The sequence below is a fragment of the Aristolochia californica genome, unplaced genomic scaffold, assembly GCF_029961685.1.
Source record: "Aristolochia californica isolate CCGP_79_NKW_82.1479 unplaced genomic scaffold, dmAriCali1.0.hap1 SCAF_4, whole genome shotgun sequence".
NCBI lineage: Eukaryota > Viridiplantae > Streptophyta > Magnoliopsida > Piperales > Aristolochiaceae > Aristolochia > Aristolochia californica.
This window is the reverse complement of record NW_027182103.1, coordinates 44,543,058-44,564,782: the sequence shown is the minus strand read 5'-3', so window position 1 is coordinate 44,564,782 and position 21,725 is coordinate 44,543,058. Positions and strand designations below refer to the sequence as shown.

Genomic DNA, 21,725 nt, shown 5'->3' with positions numbered 1-21,725 from the left:
CTTCCCGGCCATTAGGTGAGGTCAAAACTACTGGAAGCTTTGAAGGTGCGACGTCGCATTTATAAGGAAACAATTGAAGATTCGAAAAAGTAAAAAATAAAGAGAGGCGGGAAGAAAAGATGCTTTCCACACCTGCAGGAGAAAACCATATGCTTCCTTCTAGTCCACAAATCTGTACTATTCTCTATCAGTCCCTAATGCCATCAAAGCTTTCAATGACTGAAACTTGTGCGCGCGTGGAAGTCGAAAAGGGCAGGTTTCGGAAGAGCTCCACTGTTTAGTGGAACAAAAAGATAATGATCCCATCTCTAGGTACTGAGTTGCAGTAGAGTGTGGACCAGCGGCGAAGGTCGACTATTTCTGCAACTTGTTCACCCTTGGCTGCTTCTGTTTGTCATGAATCAACGATACCCACCACCTTCGCTTTTATAAGCATTGCACCAAGAGATTCTTCTTATACAATATGAAGGGGTCTCAATTTTATCGGTTTATTCCATTTTTTAATTAATATTTATTAAATAAAATAAAAATAGATAAAAATTAGTAAACTTTATTAGTAAATAGATACCAAATAGAGAATTGTTAAAGAATAGCTATGCATGGATTAGTGTGTAAAAGATCTTGAGTTTATTAGTGACGCCGGATAGGATAGCGATTATCCTACAGGCGAGTCCAACTGATAATCCACAGGAATAACGTAAGAGGTTCGCCCCAAAACACAGAGAAATCCTTCTCTGGAGTTCGATTAAAAAATATTCCAGTCAATAATGTCTGAAAATTAGCCCACAAGCCGAGCTGTATAGCTAAAGATCGGCATTATTACAATTTTGCGTAAAATAGTAAACCCGAAGGCCACACCAAAAATCTGGCCCCACTCGGGTTTAGAAACACTTCCGAACGACGCTTGATAACCACAAGGTACCCTCTTTGCGTTGATTTGCCAACTCAAGGTATCTCAATGTCAACGACATGTTATCTGACAATTCAACATCATCTGACTCGGATCTCACATCAGTCGCCTCGGGTTGGAAAAAACTCGCCCTCGAGTTCACAATAGCTCCATCGGAATCCAAAAAACAAGGACTCAGGTGTTTGACATTAAAGACATCAGAAGTCTTCAAATGACTGGGGAGGCGCAGTCTGTCTGCATTATCATTGATCCTTTGCAAGACCTCACAGGGTCCAATTTTCCGCGCTTTAAGCTTATTATACTCTCCAACAGGAAAACGATCACGAGTTAAAACTGCCCAAACAAAATCACCAACATAAAAAAGTACCTGATGACGGCGACTGTCGGCCTTAACCTTGTACTTGGCATTACTCTTGTGAATGGCTAGCTTCACCTGCTCATGGATACCTCGAAGATGCTCTGCCATCTCATCTGCCTTGTGACTCAGGCGACCCACACGTGGAATAGGGGCTAAGTCAAGCACCCCGGATGGATTCTGATCATAGACAATCTCAAATGGGCTCATGCCTATGGTTCTATGTTTCAATCTGTTATAGGACAAATTCTGCTTGAGGTAATGCCAAATCTCACTACTTCAATTTAGTTCTTGCCAAACTTCTCAAAAGGTTCTCCAAACTTCGGTTCACCACCTCGGTCTAACCATCTGTCTGGGGGTGGTAGGCATTACTAAAATTTAACTTCGTTCCCAGTTTCTCCTATAAATTCCTCTAGAAATGACTCATGAACTTGGTGTCACGTTTTGAAGTAATGGATCGGGGAATACCATGTAAACGCACAATCTCCCTGAAGTAAAGATGGGCGATCCGTGCAGCATCCATTGTTTTCCTTCAAGATACAAAATGGGCCATTTTGGAAAACTTGTCAACCACAACCAAAATAGAATCCAAGGTCAGTTGAGTACAGGGTAAGCCCAACACAAAGTCTATACTAACATCAACCCAAGGGAATTCAGGTACAGGTAAAGGTGTGTACATGCCCGCATTAGGGATAACTCCCTTGGACCGCTAGCACACATAACAACGCTCCATATAATAAGCCACGTCATTGGTCAATTTGGGCTAGTAATAATGAGTAGAGATCAAAGCCAACGTCTTATCTCACCCAAAGTGACCCTCATTTTGAAGTTCACTAATAATCAATTGCTTTAGTGCACACTCTGGAATGCACAACTGTAATCCACAAAACATATAACCATTATGCAAAATAAAATCATGGCGTTGACCATCAGTTACCTCCTGAAGTATCCTCCCGAATAAAGGATCTGCAACATACATATCAGAGAAAGTCTCAAATCCTGCAACTCTTGCTCTCATGGTGGTGAGGAGTAACTTACGATGGCTCAGTGCATCTGCGACACGATTCAGACTCCCTACTTGGTGCCTCAGTGCAAACGTGAACTCCTGCAAATACGCCACCCACTTGTTATGTCGTCTACTCAGTTTGTGTTGGCCATTGATGTACTTCTGGGCCTCATGATTAGTGATAAGAATGAACTCCCTCTGTACTAGGTAGTGACACCAATGCTTCAGGGATTGAACTATGGCATAAAACTCCAAATCATAGATGGAATAATTCTTTTTGGATCATGATAGTTTCTCACACAAAAAAAGCTATTAGCCGCCCCTCCTGACTCAGAACACCACCAATGCCAACCCCAGATGCATCACAGTTTACCTCAAATAGTTTCTCAAAATCAGGAAGTGCCAAAACTGGTGCTTCTGTCATCTTTTGCTTGACCAGTTGAAAACTGGCCTCCGCCTCCTCGGATCATTGGAACTCACGTCCCTCGACGGTAGAAAGACGTTAAGCCATGGAAACTTCTGACATCGTGCAAAGTCTTTGGTGTGAGCCACTCTATAACCGCATTTTTCTTCGACTGATCTGCATGAACACTATCAGTAGACACAACAAAACCAAGAAAAGTTACAGAAGTAGTGAAAAAGGAACACTTCATCCGAGTGACAAACAGGCAATTCGCCCGCAACATATCAAAAATAGCACATAGGTGATGAAAATGTGATGCATACGTTGAACTATAAATGAGGATATCGTGGAAGTAAACTACAACAAATTTCCCCATGAAGGCCGTAAAACCTGATGCATAAATCTCATAAATGTGGTGGGCACATTGGACAACCCAAAAGGCATGACCATCCACTCATACAGCCCATGTTGCGTCTTAAACGCTGTCTTCCACTCATCTCCAGGTCTTATCCTTATATGGTGGTATCCGCTTTTAAGGTTAATTTTGGAGAAGACCTTAGAACCGAACAACTGGTCTAACATATCATCCAGGCGAGGAATGGGAAACCTGTATTTCACTGTAATCATGTTGATTGCTCTGCTATCAACACAGATACGCTAAGAGCCAATTTTCTTCGGCACCGACAGGGCAGGAACTGCACATAGGCTCATACTCTCTCAGATGTAGCCCCTCTCCAACAACTCTACCACCTGTCGCTGCAACTCTTCAGATTCCTTGGGGTTGAGGTGAGACGTCGGTCAATTAGGCAAACTAGACCCCGAAATAAGGTCAATCTGATGCTGAATATCTCTCATAGGCTGCAGTCCAGGAGGAAGATCCTCGGACATCATGTCAGAAAACTCTGCTCGTAGTTGGTGCACCTCTACTGGTAAATTTTGATTCACGTCTGTGACATTATTCCCACAAGACAGTAGAGCTTAGACTACGTCTCCACGCTTTATCTCGACTAAAAACTTGAACATTGAATGCAGGTTAGTAGTACTGGCGAAGGAGTGGGTTCTTCTCAATGAGGCGCCAACACATTCTTCTTCCCTTTGATGATAAGGGAATATGTATTTTTTTGCCCATCATGAATAACACTGCGATTATACTAGCAATGTCTGCCTAACAATACATGACAAACATCCATAGACATAACATCACACAAACATTATCAAAATATTTCATGCTGATAGAAAAAGATATTAGGCATCGCCTATCTACTATTACCTCACTGACTTTAGTCAGCTATGATAATTTGTACAGTTTGGGATGACGATTTGTCTTCAACTGCAAATTTTGGATAGTCTCTTCAGACACTACATTCTCAAAACTACCACTGTAAATGATCATCTTGCAGATTTTATCTGCGACTGTGCAGGTCGTGTGGAAAGTATTTGTTCTCAACCAATCGTCCCTTGAATCACCCTTGGGAGGGAACAACGAGTGAAAGCTGAGGACGTCTTGCAGGGGCTATTGTAATCCTCCCAAATACCATGCCACCATTTGCTCTTTCGTCTCAGATAAATCGTTCCGGGTTATCAATTGATAGAACTCCTCCGTGTAATCATCAATCGATCTCGTGCCTTGCCTCAATGAATGAGGTCGCTGAAACAAGGTTTGAATATAGCCGAAAGGAAGGAAGTGACCCTTCATCTTCTTCTTCATCTTTTCCCAATCAGTGATCTTGGCTTTGCCCTGTCGGTCTCGTGATCGCCTCAATTGCTCCAACCACGCAGATACTCTGCCCTTGAGTTTGATGGCAACCAGTTTGACTTTGACACGAACTGGGACTTCCTTATACTAAAAAATACGCTCTATTTCATTCAACCAATCGACAAATCCTTCGACCTGTAACGTACCAGAAAACTCGGGTAAAGTCACTCTGAAACCGTGGTCTCCAGATCGATTCCCGCGACCGCGGTGCTCCCAACATCAAGCATGATTGCGATATGGGTTTTTGAAACTGGCATCGGAATTGTAATCTTCCATCTCACGATCACCGAAATCTTACGCCGTTAGACGTTGGGTTAACTCCGCAACTTACTGCTGTAAATCCTCAATCATCACATCCTGAACGTTACGACCACGGTGTCGGACTTCCTCGTTCAGACCCAGCCAGCGATGACCACGACCACCAGCCATGGAAACTGATGAAATCTCACCCCAGGAAGATGTTGAGGCTCTGGTATAGCAGACGCGTCGCATGTCAATCTCATTTCTCCTGGGAATGAGATCTCTTGAACTAAAAATTTTAGAAATTGAGATCTCACGAAATCGGTATTTCAGAACCCCCCTTTCCCGAAATCGAGATGTCTCTAGAGGCCTTCTTCGATCGTCGTCTCCTGTGGTCTTCGGCAGATCGTCGCCTCCCGCGATGCTCCCTCTCTCCCGGTTCTGGGGTCTCGCACGAGGTTCTCCCTTTTGGGATGAAACCCCTATTTTCGGCACTCTATTTTTTGTAAGTCCCAAACCCTCTCTGTTCGGGCAGCACCGTCGAACGACAATTCCGGCAATGGTGACAACAATGGCAACGACATCGTCCTTCTCGAGCCCTCTCTCTTTCGACTCCCTATCTTCCGATAATAGCCACGAATAGTTGATCTGGTATGTTGAGTCCCGAGTTCTTCCGGCAACAGCGTCGAATGGCAGTTTCGGTAACGGCGACGACAACGACATCGTCTTTGTTGACCTTTCTAATTGTTTCTCACCGTAGCGTCTCTGGCACGACCTAAGCTTCTCCCCCAGCCTGACGCTCTAATACCAACTGACGCTGGACAGAATAGTGATTATCCTGTAGGCGAGTCCAACTGATAATCCAAGGGAAGAACGCAAGAGGTTCACCCCAAAACACAGAGAAATCTCTCTCTGGTGTTCGATTTAAAAATATTGCAGTCAATAATGTCTGAAAATCAGCCCACAAGCAGGATTGTATAGCTAAAGATCAACATTATTACAATTTTGCCCAAAATAGTAAACCCGAAAGCCACGCAAAAAATCTGGCCCCACTCGGGTTCAGAAACACTTCCAAATGACGCTTGATGACCACGAGGTACCCTCATTGATCTGCCAACTCAAGGTATCTCAATACCAACGACATGTTATCTAACAACTCAGCATCATATGATTCGGATCCTGTATCAATTAGTTAGGAAAAAGACTTCCTAAGTTGGCTAGTCATTTTGGGATGAGCCTTAGACTCAACTTCATATAATATTAAAATAGGTAGTCATACGTGGGCATCCACAAAAAATTATCCACTTATAAAGGCACAAAAAAGGGCCTACACGTGAGGGGGAGTATTAAAGAATAGTCCTACTTAGATTAGTGAGTAATTTTTTTTGAGTTTATTATTTGGGTATAGGCTAAAGACACAAAAGCCACGGCTACTTTGTACTTCACCTTTGGGTCCCTTCGCCTGACTCGCTACATTAGGCAACCTTCGGATGCAACAAGTGTCCGACTTATTGTATCACTAGTCTAACAGCTAAAGGCAAGAGGGTAGGGGCAAGGTTTGTTTTCTTGCTTGACTTTTTTTTTATGAATCTCACGTGCTTTATTAAAGAATTAAGTCATTGCTTTGGAGCCTTTTCTTGCTTGCTTTTCATGTATAGAATTTGTGGAGAGTCACACAAATTCAGCTTTGGGATGTTAAATCGGAATTGTCTTTCGGCAATCGAAGTTGGCTAGTCATTTTGGGATGGGTCTTGGACCCAACTTCACAAGAATTGGCAACTCTTCTTTCAGGGTAGTATCTCATACTCATTTTTTACGGAAGTTCACCACTCGATATGAAAAGGTTATTTTTGATATAGACAGGGTAGTATCTCAGACTCATTTTTTCCCCTCTAGAGTTACTCTTCATGTTGTTTACTTTGTGGTCTGTTTGTTTCCTGCATTCACCAACTATGACAACAGTATAAACCTGTCTTTGTCTTTTATCATTTTCCTGTCTGGAAACTATTTGGGATAAGGAATCCAAAGAGAGCTAGAAAAGAATGATAAAAATCTTTATATTGGAAAGTATAAACCTGTCCTATGCTTCAACTCCCTTCTACTTCAACTGCTAATCGTATCTATATATCACAAGCAAAACAATTTTACCTATGTTTTGTATAGTAATATGGCATATCACCATATCAATAAGCGAGAAGGCAGGCAAGAAAGATTGGAGGCTCCTGAAATTAATATAAGAAAACATATCACCACTTAATTGATTCTCTGTATCTTCTCTGTTTTTTTCTTGTAGACTCTATTTATTTACGGAGCGAGGAAGGTAGCCATGATAGGAATGGGACAGGTGTGTTGCAATCCGAGCGAGTAACAGCCTCAACAAATCTTGCTTTCTCTCTACTCAAACTTTGTCTCTGTAATTGCTGATCAAAATGAAACCTTATGCAGGCTTTGCCGATACCAACACAAGATGATGCAGAGTGGGGAGGAACAATGGTCAGATCACATGTTTGCTATCAATATGTAACTAAACTCTGTTGGAGTCGTATTAATTTCCTATTCATTACGTTTTCTATCAATTCTCTGAAGGGGGACGTGCGTCAGGAGAGATCATTCAGCAGATTAAATTTCGTATACGTGTAGTCATAAGGATATATAGAGCATAACATACATCCATGAGAAAATCAGTTTGTCCTCTAAGACAGCATTTGTTAAACAGAGTCCCTAATTCCACCTAGAGAATGCTAGTCTTCCCCGTTTTCTCATCATAAACCATGACTCAAGACTTTCAATAGATTAGGACACTGATGAAGTTCAGAACTACAATGATCCCTGCGACGAACATGTATCCTCGACGATATTTACCTGAGCAGCAAAGCAACCAAATGAGTAGATTTACTAGGAAGAAATATCCTCTCGGGTTCTCGGGTGTAGTCCTATGTCTGATATTCGCAAGCTTGCTTGTACAACCAGTGAAATTAAGAAAGGAAGAACTCACCCAAGTTGGAGAGCTGTTTGCTCCTGGCGAGAGTAGCTGTTGGGTTCCAGAAGATTTACTTGTAGGAAGTTCCTAGAATCGAATTGAGGAGTCATAACCTCGTACTCTGGCCCGGGCAAAAGGTTCATCTGCTGTTGTTGGGCTCTCTCGTTTTCCGCAATCTGACACGCATCAGATGATTTCTCTTTGCATTAATATCATCTAATAAAAACCTTTATAATACTTGTATATTCAAGCAAGATATACGAACACACATATGAGCGTAGGAACAGAATGAGAAGAACTGAACCTTGGCGCGGAGATACATGTTGTCGTTCTGCAAATCAATCTCCTGCATGGTTTGGTTTACGAGGAAAGAACATCGTTAGCCAAACTTCAGTTGCCCAGCTTTAATGGAATAAAACTAAATAAACAGAAGATGAATCAGCCTGTAATGAAATGTGGATACAGGAGATTCTAGAATCCTCATAACAATTGTAACATTGACTGGTGGTGCAGTATTTTGAAATAAACTGTTTAAGAAAAGATGAATTGCTTAGTTTACCCTCTTCTGCATGTACTCGATTTCAGCAAACAGCAACTCGTTCTGATAGAATTTTAGCAGAAAAGATCGAAACGTAGGATTAAATGTTAGTTGACTTCCCACGGGGATCAATATAAACGCAACAAAATCAATCAATCAAGATATTTCGAGACCTTTTTCGATCTGATTCTGCTGATGCCTTTCTCCAGTCTATTCTCTAACTGCTTGAGTTCCTTTGCACCCATTGAGCTAAGGCCCTCGCCCATTAAGTTCCTGAAATATTATGTTTAGTTTTTATCTCCTAGCAGTAACGAGTGAAATGAAATGCAGAAAGAACTACCTGTTTGCATTCTGTAGAATATTGATCTGCTGACGCAGTTTTGTTGCTTCTTGTTGGTAGTACTGCACTCATACGATACAAAACGCGTAATGAGGTGAGTATATAAAGCTTCTCTGTATCAATTCCAATAACCCAAGAAATACTAAACTCCAATTTGATAGGACAGCTAGCGGCTTTCAATCATCTGCTAGTATTGAAAATGATTCGCTTGCAGAAACAGTTACCCTTTACCCTAACTAACCGAACTAAAACAACTAGCAGTCGTTCAACCAAAACTATTTCCTCATACTAGAGTTATGGAAACATAATAGACAGGTGATGGACCATTTTTTATGTAGTTTTCATCTGAAGAATCCCTTCACAAACCTATTTAGATGCTGTATAGACATGCTTCTTTAAGATTAAGAAACACCCGCATTGCCTTCTACAAAATCTCCAACCACTTCCATGCCATTCAACAGATCTAATGTCTCCTGAACCAGAGAAAAAACATCTTTCTACCAAAAGGAAATCTTCATATCTTTCAATGTTTAATGCAATTTTTGGACGTGAACTGATGTCATAGCAGAATCTTCCATGGTTATAAAAGAATTAATAACTATCATCTTTCCATAAATTCGTCTTCAAATAATAATTACAACGGGCCCTGTTCAACTGATTACATGCAGTGTCAAATGAGTAGAGTGTTGCTTTGAAATAAACAAATAAAAATTTAATAGAAGGAAATACAGATAATATTTGCCCGCAAAATCCACAAAGTCTATATATTGTGGTTAGAAACACATTTTCAAAACCTATAAATCTAAAATTGGTACCCTCAAGTGGACTCCATCAAATCCACTTAGAATTCATTTTTAATTGAATTCTTAAAAAAAAAAAATTGTTAGAATGAAATAAAACTAAAAAATATGGGATGTGAGGCCATTATTATGTTTAAGATAAATAAATTAGCATTTCATAATTATTCTCAAGTAGCCTTCTTAAAGTTTTCAAAATTATGAGAGTATCAATTCTCTTAGAATGAAACTAATGGAGAAGGAGACAAAGTCGAAAACTAGATTTTGAGAAGATTTATACGTTAAGTAGTTATTTTTTTGGAATTTAGTTTTTATGTTTATAACCTAATTGAAAAGTAATCTAATGGTATTCATCGCACTTATAAGATGGATTCCTTTTGTAATAAGAGAAATGCTTGAAATTTCAAGCACAATAACCTTGAGACCATAGTGTCTCAAAATATTTATGTGAAAGATTCTAGCACATTTCACTTTAGGGTACATTGATTTGAATTTTTAGAAACAATTGAAGGTATCCTCCTCTCTTCTCTTTTCCTTCATTCTTCTTTTTTTTTTTTTGTTCCATCAACATTTACCCAAAAACAATTGGAATATAAATATTTTTAAGGTATTATTGATGATTAGATCTGATTAATGCTGTTAGGGCATTACCCTAGAGAAAGTTGTTGTTTCTGTGTTAAATGTAGTTAAAACACCAGAATGGTCAGAGCTGCTAGGTATGTAAAGCAATACAATTCATGTTTACTTTTGGTTAATTAATTTCACTTCGCGCTTGAACATCAGTCGCATGATTCTCTTTGTCCTTCAAATGCTTCCAAGCCCAAAAGAAACTATCGAACTGTACTAAGGCCCTGTTTGGTTTCAGGAAGTCAGACAAAAGCAAAGAAACTAGACAAACCTTTAACAGTTTTTTTGAAAACCTTATTTTCAAAGCTCTCTCTATTTTTTTTTTTTTTTAATTTCTTAAAACTTTCCTTGACTGTCTCTCAAACCAAATCGTGCCTCAGGGGTGTGATTCACCCCTTCTCACTATTGTAGTACTAACATCCTACTCAACCCAACAAAGAACAGGAAATGGCACAGATATATCTCCTTTTCTTTCTGAATTTGATGTGTTTTGTTTATATGAATCCCTGCTTTAGAGGCTACATTTCCATTGCTACATAAAAATCAAGCTAATACTTTACGTGAAAAAGACAACCTCTGATGGCTGGAGTGAGTATTTTTTAGAGAAAATCTTCATCCAATTGGAACGGCATAGTAAATCTAATAAAGCATGACTAAGTATTATACAACACTATACATTCTTTAGCCAACTGAAGAGCTTTCCTGCTCTTCTATATATGCTAGATGTTCAGATTGTCTGCCTATTGTCAGACCAAACAATGAAAAAAAAAAAAAAAAAGAGTACTTAGAAGCTTAAAAATAACTATATGACTCGGTAAAAACTTATTGAACAATTTTTATTGTAGTATAAATAAAATTTCTAAGATGGAACTACTTACATGAGCATTGGCTTCTGTAACTGATCCAGAATTTGATGTATCTGCACAAGCCTTCTTGTATCTATCGATTGTTGTCTTAACACTGCACCAACAAAGTTAGATAATTCAATCCGCTATATCAGAACTATACGTCATGAAGTTCATAGAAAAAATTGAGTAAACTAAAGCTCCTGTTTCTATAAATCCCAAAAGCATGTTAGCTCTCTGCAGCTCACTGAAATGTTTACGTGCACATTTCACTTTTTTAAGGTTGGTATTATCACATGATATGCTTCTTTCTATATGAATGGTTAAAAATGTTCTATTTACAACCAAGATAACCTGTTACTTGATCATCACGATATTTTGAAAGGCTTGGACCGACTCTAAAATTGAGCAAGTTTAGCAAATATATGAAAGTAAAGCAATGGCATTAATATAACTTATTTCTCGTGCCTTGTATTTAACATGGAACGTAAGAATGAAACCAACATATGAAACATATTGCCTCCACATACAATCTTTGCAAGGTTAAGAATGAGGATCAGGTGAGGCAGATAGCTCAAGATTATCCACCAATGAAGTTCCGATGCTCTAACTTCATACTCTTAACAAGTTTTGATGCTGTAGGCGTTTCAGGTGCAATAGTCATGTGAAGCCAATCGCAAAAGTTTTACATGAATATCTTACACAGCTCACATGCATAACCATACTCAAGAAAAAGTTACTTTTAAGGTTTGAGTACAGACATAGCAACGAACAACGCCATCCCTCTCCTTGCCAGCAAAAGGAAAACAAAAGAAGACGGTGGAACTGTAACTGCTAAGTGGTTTTTGAAAATCATAAGTGAAATTTGAAGAAGCTGCGTCCAATCTAATTAATTGGTCGTTCATTTCAAGCTATAGCCTAGTGCACTCTTGCTTCTTGAACTGGTTCAAATGAACTTCTTGCTAGCATCAAACTTGCACCCATATCAGATCCCAAAGTGATGGAATTGGTCTGTGTCTGTCACTGAGAAATGCAATTCTTTGTCCTCGGGAAGTTTGGTAACAATCTTAGCAATCCTGTGATCACATTGATGTCATAACATGTGGCAACTATAACTACATCTACGGGTATGTTTAATGTCATCCCTTTTCCCAACCTTTCCAAGGCAACTATATCACAAAACTTCATTCACTGATATGGTTAATGCCATCCCTTATCCCAACATTTCCAAGGCTGCCCACGATCTGTTTACTCCAATTAAGGCCAGAATTCTCTGAACATAATCAGGTATGAGCTAAAATTTTTTTACCCATTTAAAGATTCAAATAAATTGGCTATATGTCTATTTTCTTAATTATTTAAAACCACATACAGGTAAAGGGTTTCCACAGTTGATTACCTTATAACCTATTCATTGTGAGAGTGAACTTGTAACTTAGCTCCTCCTTAAGATGGTTTAGTTATGTTTTATTATCCACCTTAAAGATTCAAACACGTTGATATACTTCTTAATTTTTTATTAAAAAAAGATACAGTTAAAAAGTTTCCATGAGTTACTGAATTACCCATCCATTGTGAGAGTTGTGTGGAGACTTTGATCCTATCTAAGAAAACTTAGTTATGTTCTGGTTTAAAGAGGAGATAAGATGTATAGCTAGTTTAGGACAATTTGGTTTTTGAATAAAATGAGAAAACATAACGGAGGGGGCTCTAAAGGCAAACTACTACATTCAAGGAGACTCAATGTAGACACAGATTAGAAAATCAACAAAAGAAAATTAGCAAAATAAGACTACTGAGAACGTTAATAGTTTACAAGATGTCGGCCCAAGTAACTGCTGAATGCCTAGAAATGTCTTCAATCTCATACAAAATCTTCAAGAAGTGTCACATTGAAGATTTATTTCCAGAAGTCCAAGTGATTAATATATATACGCTAATTAATATATATATAGTTAACAGATTTTTTATATTCTTTTAACTATTTGAAGACTTTATGACTTTTTCTAAACTTCTGATTCTCATTTACCTGTCTAATAATTTGTTAGTGGATAGCAGGTAAATAAATGAGTAAAGAATCACATTACTTACCCACTTCAACTGAAAACAGTAACTATGAGCTTTAGATAATCAGACAACTAAAAAACTCTTTAATTTTTTCGATCATTACTGTTTTCCATCATTTGACTTCGTCTTTTATGAGCCACTATTGTTGTCCTAGGAAACTGAGATTTTGACAATCATATATTCAACACAAAGTACTTGGGTCGTCAACTAAGATTGTTACCCTAAACCCGAAGCATGAAAAGATAGATTGTTTCACTTTGCTTGCAGTCCTTTGAATTTGCATATTTATGACTGCAAAAATTAGACCATGGAATGCTAATAAACTATGCGTCATTCTAGATCTCTAGGAACCTTCATTACCCAAAGTGGCTAGCCCAAGTTGTTCTTTTCAAGGCCTTCATTTTCTTGAGTGACCCTTATCCTACTCTGAATGGGCAAAAATAGATTTAGGGTCATCGGGTCTTGAATAAAGTCGATGAAGAACAAAGGTGGTTCAGGCTACATTGGGTGATGAAAAAGGAAAGAAAGAATGCCATATGTTAGTGTATGTCTTCTCTTGCAAAAAAGAGTCATAGAAACCACATGGAGAACACTCAGTTTGTAAAAAATTCTGAACTCTCTAAACAGGAGGACTATGACGGTTGAAAGACAACCATGAGACACCAACTATATATTAGCATGAGAATATATGGGCATATAAAGCTAGCATCTTAGACAAAGCTCATTGTATATCAATTTTAAGATTGGGTGAAGCCTTGTTAACTAGGTGACTAGATACTGTAAATTGGAAGGAACAAATTTCTAATATTTGGTTGGTTGATTAATAGTGGGACCACTCAGTATTCAATTGCAGGCATTTGCTCTATAAGCTTATGAGGGGATTTCCAATGTGATATTTTGGGTTCAAGTTCCATTGAGGCATAGGGTGTCAGAAAACAAAAACAAGAGGTGTACAATACTTCACACAAAATTAGTAGATATGAGGTCTTTTTTACAACATCATCCTAGCTTGAGGACTTGCGTTATACCTATGGAAGCCAAGGAAACTCCAAATCTGTTACCAATGTCTTCTTCATCTCTTTCTGTAAGTATATTCACACGCTCACCGGAATACTAAAAGCATAAACTTGTTCCACAGCATTATTATGTTTAATCCAAGAGTGACTACTCTCAGCTAAATTCCCAAAAGGACAGTAATGTGTAACAAAAAGTAATATGTTTTCTTTTTCTTTCCACTTCAATCTCCAGTCATCCATTAGGGTTTGCTTCACCATGCCTGGTTAGAGAGAGAGAGAGAGATCTCCAAGCTCTAACATGTTATCTATAGTCAATTCTCCAATAATTTTCACTAATTCTTCATCTTTTCTGTGTTTTATTGGAAATGGAATAAACTAAACATGATCTCCTCACGTGCTCCCTATCAATTGATTTGAAATTTTAGAGAAATAACTTCTCAAATGGCACGGCCAAATGAGATTCTCATGTTGGCCATGCAGTTGAACTTACCTTAAGATACGTGTTTTCTATTATAGTCAAGCTTAATGTTCACAGCTGATTAACTCTTTTGCAGTGATATTTCAACCTCCAAAATTCTGGGGATCTCTATTCAAATTGAGAGTGTCTTCTAATTCTCACACCATCTCACACCCTCAATAAAGCCGAGTTCTGAAAGGATTTCTCTCCAATCCAGTAACCTATCTCAGCATCCTATACTCTTTACATTATTATATTGCCTAGATATCTATTTGCATTCGAAAGAGTCTATGCAAAAATAAAATTGGGTATATTAAAAACAAACGGCACAAAGAAATTTTAAGTAATTTAGCCCCAAGAGGTTAATCCATGGATAGAAAGAGAGATTTTATGCAATCAATTATGTAATTTGCAGTAATCAAGCACACGAAGAGGTTTTCTCTTGAGTTTTGAAAATCAGGACAAATCAATCTTTTGATTGATTTATAAGTTAATTATGAATTGACAAAAGCATTTCTTTTTTTATAACCTCCTCAACATGAATTGAGGGTAGGAGAACATTTAACAAGAAATTTTTAAAGATAGAGCCTCTATCTTGTGAAAGGGAGCTTCATATGTTTGGTATTATTGATGGTGCAAAGAATGACATTGTGGTTTATTAGCATGCTTGATCAGGATGCAGTAGTCAAGATGGAAGGTGGCCCATCCGACTAGCACGTACTATCTCCATTCTGTAAGATTTTGACACAAATAAAAGGTAATAGAAAAATGAAAATGGATGAATGATGTGTGTGTATAAATATATATATTTGTCAAAGGTATAAGAAATGAGATTGTGTCTTTCACATAACCTTTATTCCCATTACAATGAAATGTCTCCACACTGGTTTAAGATATAACTCCCTTCTCAATCCAACCTCTTTTTAAAAGATTGAACATGTCAGTTTTTAAGATATTAAATGGTGAAGATTTCAAAAAATCCAAGGCAAACTTGTTTTTTTTTTTTTTTTAAACTAGCATTGGTCTGGTTCGGATAGAAAATGAGAAAAAACAAACAAAAACAATAAGAGGATAAGTGGACCCAGTACCATTCTATCAGGTTCGCATGATGTTCCTATGTCAAATCCAATTTTTGAAATCAAATGAATGAGCCGATCTGGCTATTCGAGGGAGCCATGTTGGCTCATCATCTACCTCTTAACAAACTATGATAGTGGAGGAAATCAACACTTATGATTCCATTTTTAATGATTTTTGTTGAAACCATTGCACTAAAAGTGCTCGAACCTTTTAAGAAAGCAACCCCACGGATCTTTATACAAGGACTGGCCCTATCGATACAAACAAATATTCCAACACTCCCCGCATGGGAAAAACCCGTGGACAAACTCACCGAAAAACCCTGAGACAAATTCACTAGAAATACCTGGGACAAATTCGGTGGGAGCGGGACTCGAACTTGATAACAACCTGCTCTGATACCATATTGAAACCAGTTGCGCTAAAACCTCGAGGCTATAGGGAAGGCGCTACATGAAGATAAGAGGGATCGACCCAATCGATATTAAATTCTCAACACTCCCCCATGTGTTGTCATTTGTGGCTCGTGGAAACAGGTAGGAGCGAGACTCGAACTCGGGACCTACCTTGATCTGATACCATATTGAAACCATTTGCGCTAAAACCTCGAGGCAATAGTGAAAGTGCAACATGAATATAAGAGAGATCGGCCTGGTCGATATTAAATTCTCAACACTCCCCCACACGTTGCCATTTGTGGCTCATGGAAACAGGTGGGAGCGAGACTCGAACTCGGGATCTACCTTGCTCTGATACCATATTGAAACCAGTTGTGCTAAAACCTCGAGGCTAAGAGGGATCGGCCTAGTCGATATTAAATTCTCAACACTCTCACGCACGTTGCCATTTGTGGCTCGTGGAAACTGATGGGAGCGATACTCGAACTCGAGACCTACCTTGCTCTGATACCATGTTGAAACCATTGCACTAAAAGGCTCGAACCTTTTAGGAAAGCAACCCCACAGATCTTTATACAAGAATCTCGAGGTTTTAGCACAATTGGTTTCAATATGGTATCAGAGCAAGGTTGGTCCCGAGTTCGAGTCTCGCTCCCACTTGTTTCCACGAGCCACAAATGGCAACATGCGGGGGAGTGTTGAGAATTTAATATCGACTGGGCCGATCCCTCTTATATTCATGTTGCACCTTCACTATAGCCTCGAGGTTTTAGCGCAACTGGTTTCAATAATTTTGACAAAAATAAGAGGTAAAATAACCTAACTTTTATTTTTTATTTTAAATGGTTGCTTTAATTTTTTTTAAAATGTAGGATAGATAACAATTTTCAAAAAATTTCCCATCATAAAAAAACTTGAAATTCTTAATTATTTACAGGTAGTTTTCAATGAAACAAGAGGTAAAATGCTGAAAATGAACTGATCTATGTAATAGATGAAAATACGAATAATAATAAAAAAAAGATATCACCAAAAAAATTGTGTAAAAAACCAACGAGACAATAAGATTAAATCTTTGGCTTTGATACTGTGAAAGAACCATTAGGAAAAATAAAATTGGGTATATGAAAAAAAAACACAAAGAAATTTTACATGGTTTAGTCCCATTAGCCTAATCCACAAATAGATAGAGAAAGAAATAAGGGTAATCCAAATCTTTAAATTAAGTATTCATTTTTTCTTAAATTTGCAATCAATTATGTGATTGATTTGTTATTGATTTATAAATTAATTATAAATCTACAAAAATATTTCTAACTTAACTGCATTTTCATCTACTAGTGATAGATACTGAATGTAGCATTGATATAATGTTTTCTATTCTCACACATGTTGCAGCAACCGATATCATCTGAATATTCATAAGGTCCCTTTAGTACAAACTTTGGTACACTGTGGCTCATTCCTGTGATTGAGTCCGGATATAATAGAACATGGAGACCAAAGATAGAATTTGTTTATGAGAATGGGCAAGCTCATCAGCCCAAAGGAGGAATAAGAAAACACCATAGCTAAAAATCTTGCTCTTACCACAAGAAGATCATTTTCTGTATAGGAGGTCAATCTTGATGGGAAGTTGAAGGAAACAAATTAAGAGAAATGGAATGCTCAATTTCGTTAACAAGAAGATAATCTTGACATCAATATCGTAGGGTTATAAATCGGCAAACTTGACAGGTGTCCTACAGGAGAAAACTCGATGACAAGGGAGAGAACTGACACACATATGAAGTCTAAAATCCTCCTACATGGAGTTGAAAATGGACTGAGCAATTAGTTTCAGGATTGCTACGAGAAAGGCTACCAAATGCCGGTTATTCTACCTGAAACATAAGTTGGTCTATTAAGAACCACCTATATAAGAGCAGTTAACAATAAAAGCAGGTCTAGAATATGAGAATAAAACAGGAGTATCAACTCATGAGGAGCTCTAGAGTACAAGACTAATACATGAACTAGAACTCATCTTTGCAATGTTTGAAAAGATTAAATCGATATTTTAGGACAAATGGAAGTCATGAACTTGCATCTTTTTCAAGGGAAGTAAATGAGTTGTCAGATTCCAAAAGTGCAGTTTCGAGCAAGGAGAAAAGCAGCAGACTCGCTTATGGATACAACTTCCTTCTTTTTTCACCAAGCAACAAGTCAAAAGCAAATATTATTTAGAGCTCTGTAGTCTTCTGCAATCCGTCCTCAGTTTTTACTAAATTTAACAATTTAGAAAACACACTTTCTACCAGCTCGCTGGCAAGCTACTAACCTAACACTTCAGGTATAAGTCTTTTATCTGAAAACCAAGTGTCACTTTATTGCTAATTATAAACTCGTGTTCATTAAAAGGGTTATTCTCATCAACCTCCGAACAGTGAAATAAATGCAACGTAACCCAAGTTTCTTGAAATTTCCTTCTTCTCTTTCAACTGTCAGCTATATATTATAGGACAACGCTTTTAATCCTTAAATTCAAGTGATCAATTCAAAGACTCATAAAGAAAATCGCATGAAAAATCTCATCGCGAGAGCTCTGCTCTTGCTACTTTGTTTTCGGATTCTAAAGTCGAAGAAAATCACTTCAAAGTACGACCAGTCTCCTCCGCTTAGATTCGTGTCTCCATCCATCAGCTCTCGTCCAGTAAGGACAAAACGAGGTGCCCATGAGTGGTCCATGTTTCATCAGTTGGAAACCTGGGAATCATCTCAGGTGCGAATATTGGAAAAGAAAGAGTGAAAAAAACAGAAAAGAAAGAAAGACGATAACGCGACGCAGATGATTCGGGAATCGAGCGCTGAAGCCTCTGAGCTCTGAACATGGCAGCGCGCAATAAGTGAAGTCCAAACCTTTCCTGCTTTCCTCCTCGTACTCCTGCCCAAAAACCTTAAAACCTATAGAAGGACATTTTGATTGGTCCGAAGTGCCACCTCAACTCAAGAACCCACGACATGATTGGTTGCTTACTTATGCTCGACACGTGGCGGAAGAATGCACTATCCGCCGTGTAATCCCCGGAGAAACCACCATCACCACCTCGAAGGGGCCGAGAATCACGAGATTGCCACTAGTTTATAGTAATTTAAATGAAGCGGCCATGTCTCATGGTCACAGTATCCCTCTTATCTCAGCATCCACAGTTGCACGCTCCCCATGCAATAAAACCAGAGGTACAGATTTCCCCATTGGCTGCCACTCATCGTACGCTCTTTTCTCTCTGTTCCGACAGTCTAGTTTACCCATTTGTTTATTATACCTGTTCCTTTACACTTTTTTCTTTTCTGGGATCTCTCTCAAATTCAAGTTCATCCGTTTAGTATCTAGAAAGGAAAAAACAGAAGTAGGTAAAGGTCCGTCTAATCCAATGCAGGCTCTCCGCCGCTGCAAACTTCTTCGAGTCAAAAGATGAACCGAGGAACCTTTCTCTTTCCCCATTTTTCTTTGATAGATGGAGAAACTAGCTTCTACACCTACCTTGTTCAGAAATCTTCTTTCCTTTAAGGTTTTACCCGTTTCCGCGCCTGCGAGAGATGGCTTTGAAGGAACTGGCCTTTAGTGGAGCTCAAACTAGGTAGATTAGGGAAAGCAAAATCGAAAACGAGAAAAATCCAGAGTGTAAACGTTGATTACAGCTCACTCTTCTTTCTTTCTTTTTTTTAATTTTTAATTTTTATCAGAGGTGGAGAACTGAAAAATCGCTAGTGACGCCCAAGATTCGTAGCTAAGGATGTCCACACATGCACTAGCTTCTCTTCAAACCTAACAGAGAAAGGTAGCAAGGAAGAGGAAGCACATCGCTCGGAAACTAAAAGGGACTTATTATTAGTCTAACCACCCCTCCCAGGTCATTTATTTCAATCGGGTAGCGGAAGAGACCATGATCTGGGGAAAGAAAGAAAAGTTGACAGATCACTGGGGAAAAAACTAAACCCTAACGAGGGTTGAAGGAGATCCAAACGACTGGAGGTCTGGGATTCGCCTCATCTCCATAACTTTCTGAATGTAAGAACTGACGTGTTATTAAGGAAGCGTCAAAGCGAGAGGGCACTTCGGTATAGGAAATGGGTTAACAAGGGCGTGACAGCCTTGCTGCAGGCTTTCTATGCCTGAAGGGTGTGACGTGAAGGGGGAAGAAGAGAGAGAGAGAGAGAGAGAGAGAGAGAGAGAGAGAGAGAGGTGGAAAGGAACAAACAGCAAGAGGAATAAAAGATTAAAAAAAGAGAGAAAATGGCAATGTTAAAAACCCATAGAAGGAGATCCCCATGAGAGCTGATTCCCTTCTCCCGCATGCTTTATAACCATCCTTATTTCTACCTCAACTTCCACAGTCCCATTACAAAAATCAGATCTATGCATCGGACCCAAGAAAGAAGAAAGGATAAATTCACATCCAAAAGGAAAATAAAAACCTCACGGAGTGACTTTTTGAGAAGGAAAGAGAGAAAAAAGGCAAAGAGAGAGAGAGAGAGAGAGACCCAAGAGAGTAGTTTGGAAGAACTTACATACTAAACTGCATAACATGATTAAAAGATTTCGCTGGCCTGTCTTTGGATGATCTACCAAGTGACTAAATCTAGCTGATCTGATCCCAAAACAGCAAGATTTTGTGTACATGTATATTTATGCAAAGGTAGCATACTTCAGAAAATTCGGAAATCTGCCGACTGTCTAAATAGGAAGGTCTTCAGATGGCTGGAAGTCTGTCCTTACTATTTAGATGTAGAGAAGCTAGGTATGGATTCGAAACCAAACAGAAAACTAGTTGGTTGCCGATATTTCAGATATCTACAGTAGTTAACAGATATAAAATAAAATAAAATAAAATAAGAAATCATCTCAGCTGCATAAATAAAATAGACAAGATGTTGAAGGAGAAGCTGAGAGAGGGCTAACGAGCAAGAGATTCAGGAAGCTGGTTGAAAGGAATGAGAAGAAAGTAATAAAAGGATAATGCTAATAATTAGAAATAATTGGAACAGAAGCTGTAAAAAAATCTATACCTGTTGTTTGCATATTCATAGAGTCTTCCTCGGCTGGAGAAGACAATAAGCGCGACTTCTGCGTCACAGAGCACAGATAGCTCGTACGCCTTCTTGAGAAGGCCATTCCGGCGCTTACAGAAGGTGACTTGGCGGTTGGTCGTGTTTTCGATCCTTTTGATCTCGATCTTACCTCGTCCCATTAATTTCCGTTTTCTTCTTTTCCTTTTTATACAACCTCGAATGTTCCCAATTCGGAAAGAAGGCCGGTGAGAGCAAACCCCGTCCTAGAACTGAAACAAAGCACAAGGAAATGATGAGTTTTTATAACTGGGAAATATGTAACCTTGACATGGAAGCTTAAAGAAACAGTTCGGGAAGAAGCCACAGACACGGGTTGGGATTTGGATCACTTACTTTGCTCAGAGAAGGAAACAAAAGAGGTCGTAAGAAGAAAAGATGTATGAAGAGGAATCTGGGAGAAGGAGGGAGTAATTTCCCTCTAATTTATCCTGGTTTCTGCAGGGCCCTGCACCCAAGAAGATGCAGAAAATGGAAGGAGGCCTGGCGGACAACGAGATGGGTGTTATGGGTTAGAAAAGCCTCACACCCTCCATCATCTCCTTCGCCAGCATACTCTCTTTCAATCTACCTCTCTCGCTTCTCACTGTATTGCTCAGAGCACACTGGGCAGGGAAAAAAGGGGCTGGTTATTCACACAGGGACTCCATTACCTTCCCTTTGATGAATGATGGTTAGGGATGGGTGAGAAAGGAAAAGGACCTCTGGAAAGCGATTATTAATGGGTATGAGTAAGACGTTGGGCCTAGTTGCACTCAAGCTAAAAAAGCAGTGAAAACATTTATAAAAAAATGGTGACAA

The 21,725-nt window shown here is 38.8% G+C and overlaps 1 protein-coding gene across 1 annotated transcript; it reads right to left on the bottom strand.

Moving 5' to 3' along the window:
* Nucleotides 1-7,289: 7,289 nt before the first annotated feature.
* LOC137963930 (agamous-like MADS-box protein MADS1) lies at nucleotides 7,290-21,627 on the bottom strand. The gene is made up of 9 exons (XM_068811162.1): nucleotides 21,261-21,627; nucleotides 20,865-21,136; nucleotides 10,831-10,912; nucleotides 8,529-8,590; nucleotides 8,362-8,461; nucleotides 8,210-8,251; nucleotides 7,955-7,996; nucleotides 7,666-7,826; nucleotides 7,290-7,532 (listed from the first exon to the last, which is right to left on the bottom strand). Exons 2-9 carry the CDS (start codon nucleotides 21,044-21,046, stop codon nucleotides 7,529-7,531), a joined length of 675 nt encoding a protein of 224 aa, XP_068667263.1. The 5' UTR covers nucleotides 21,047-21,136; nucleotides 21,261-21,627; the 3' UTR covers nucleotides 7,290-7,528.
* Between the last annotated feature and the right edge of the window lie 98 nt (nucleotides 21,628-21,725).

Bases quoted from the DNA above. Each gene is read 5' to 3' on its own strand.
- LOC137963930 (XM_068811162.1), bottom strand. From the start codon at position 21,046: ATGGGACGAGGTAAGATCGAGATCAAAAGGATCGAAAACACGACCAAC. The intron at 8,252-8,361 runs GTCTCGAAATAT...AAATTCTATCAG, and splicing joins GCAGAATCAGATCGAAAAAG to AACGAGTTGCTGTTTGCTGA. The intron at 7,997-8,209 runs GTAAACTAAGCA...CAAACCATGCAG, and splicing joins TCGAGTACATGCAGAAGAGG to GAGATTGATTTGCAGAACGA.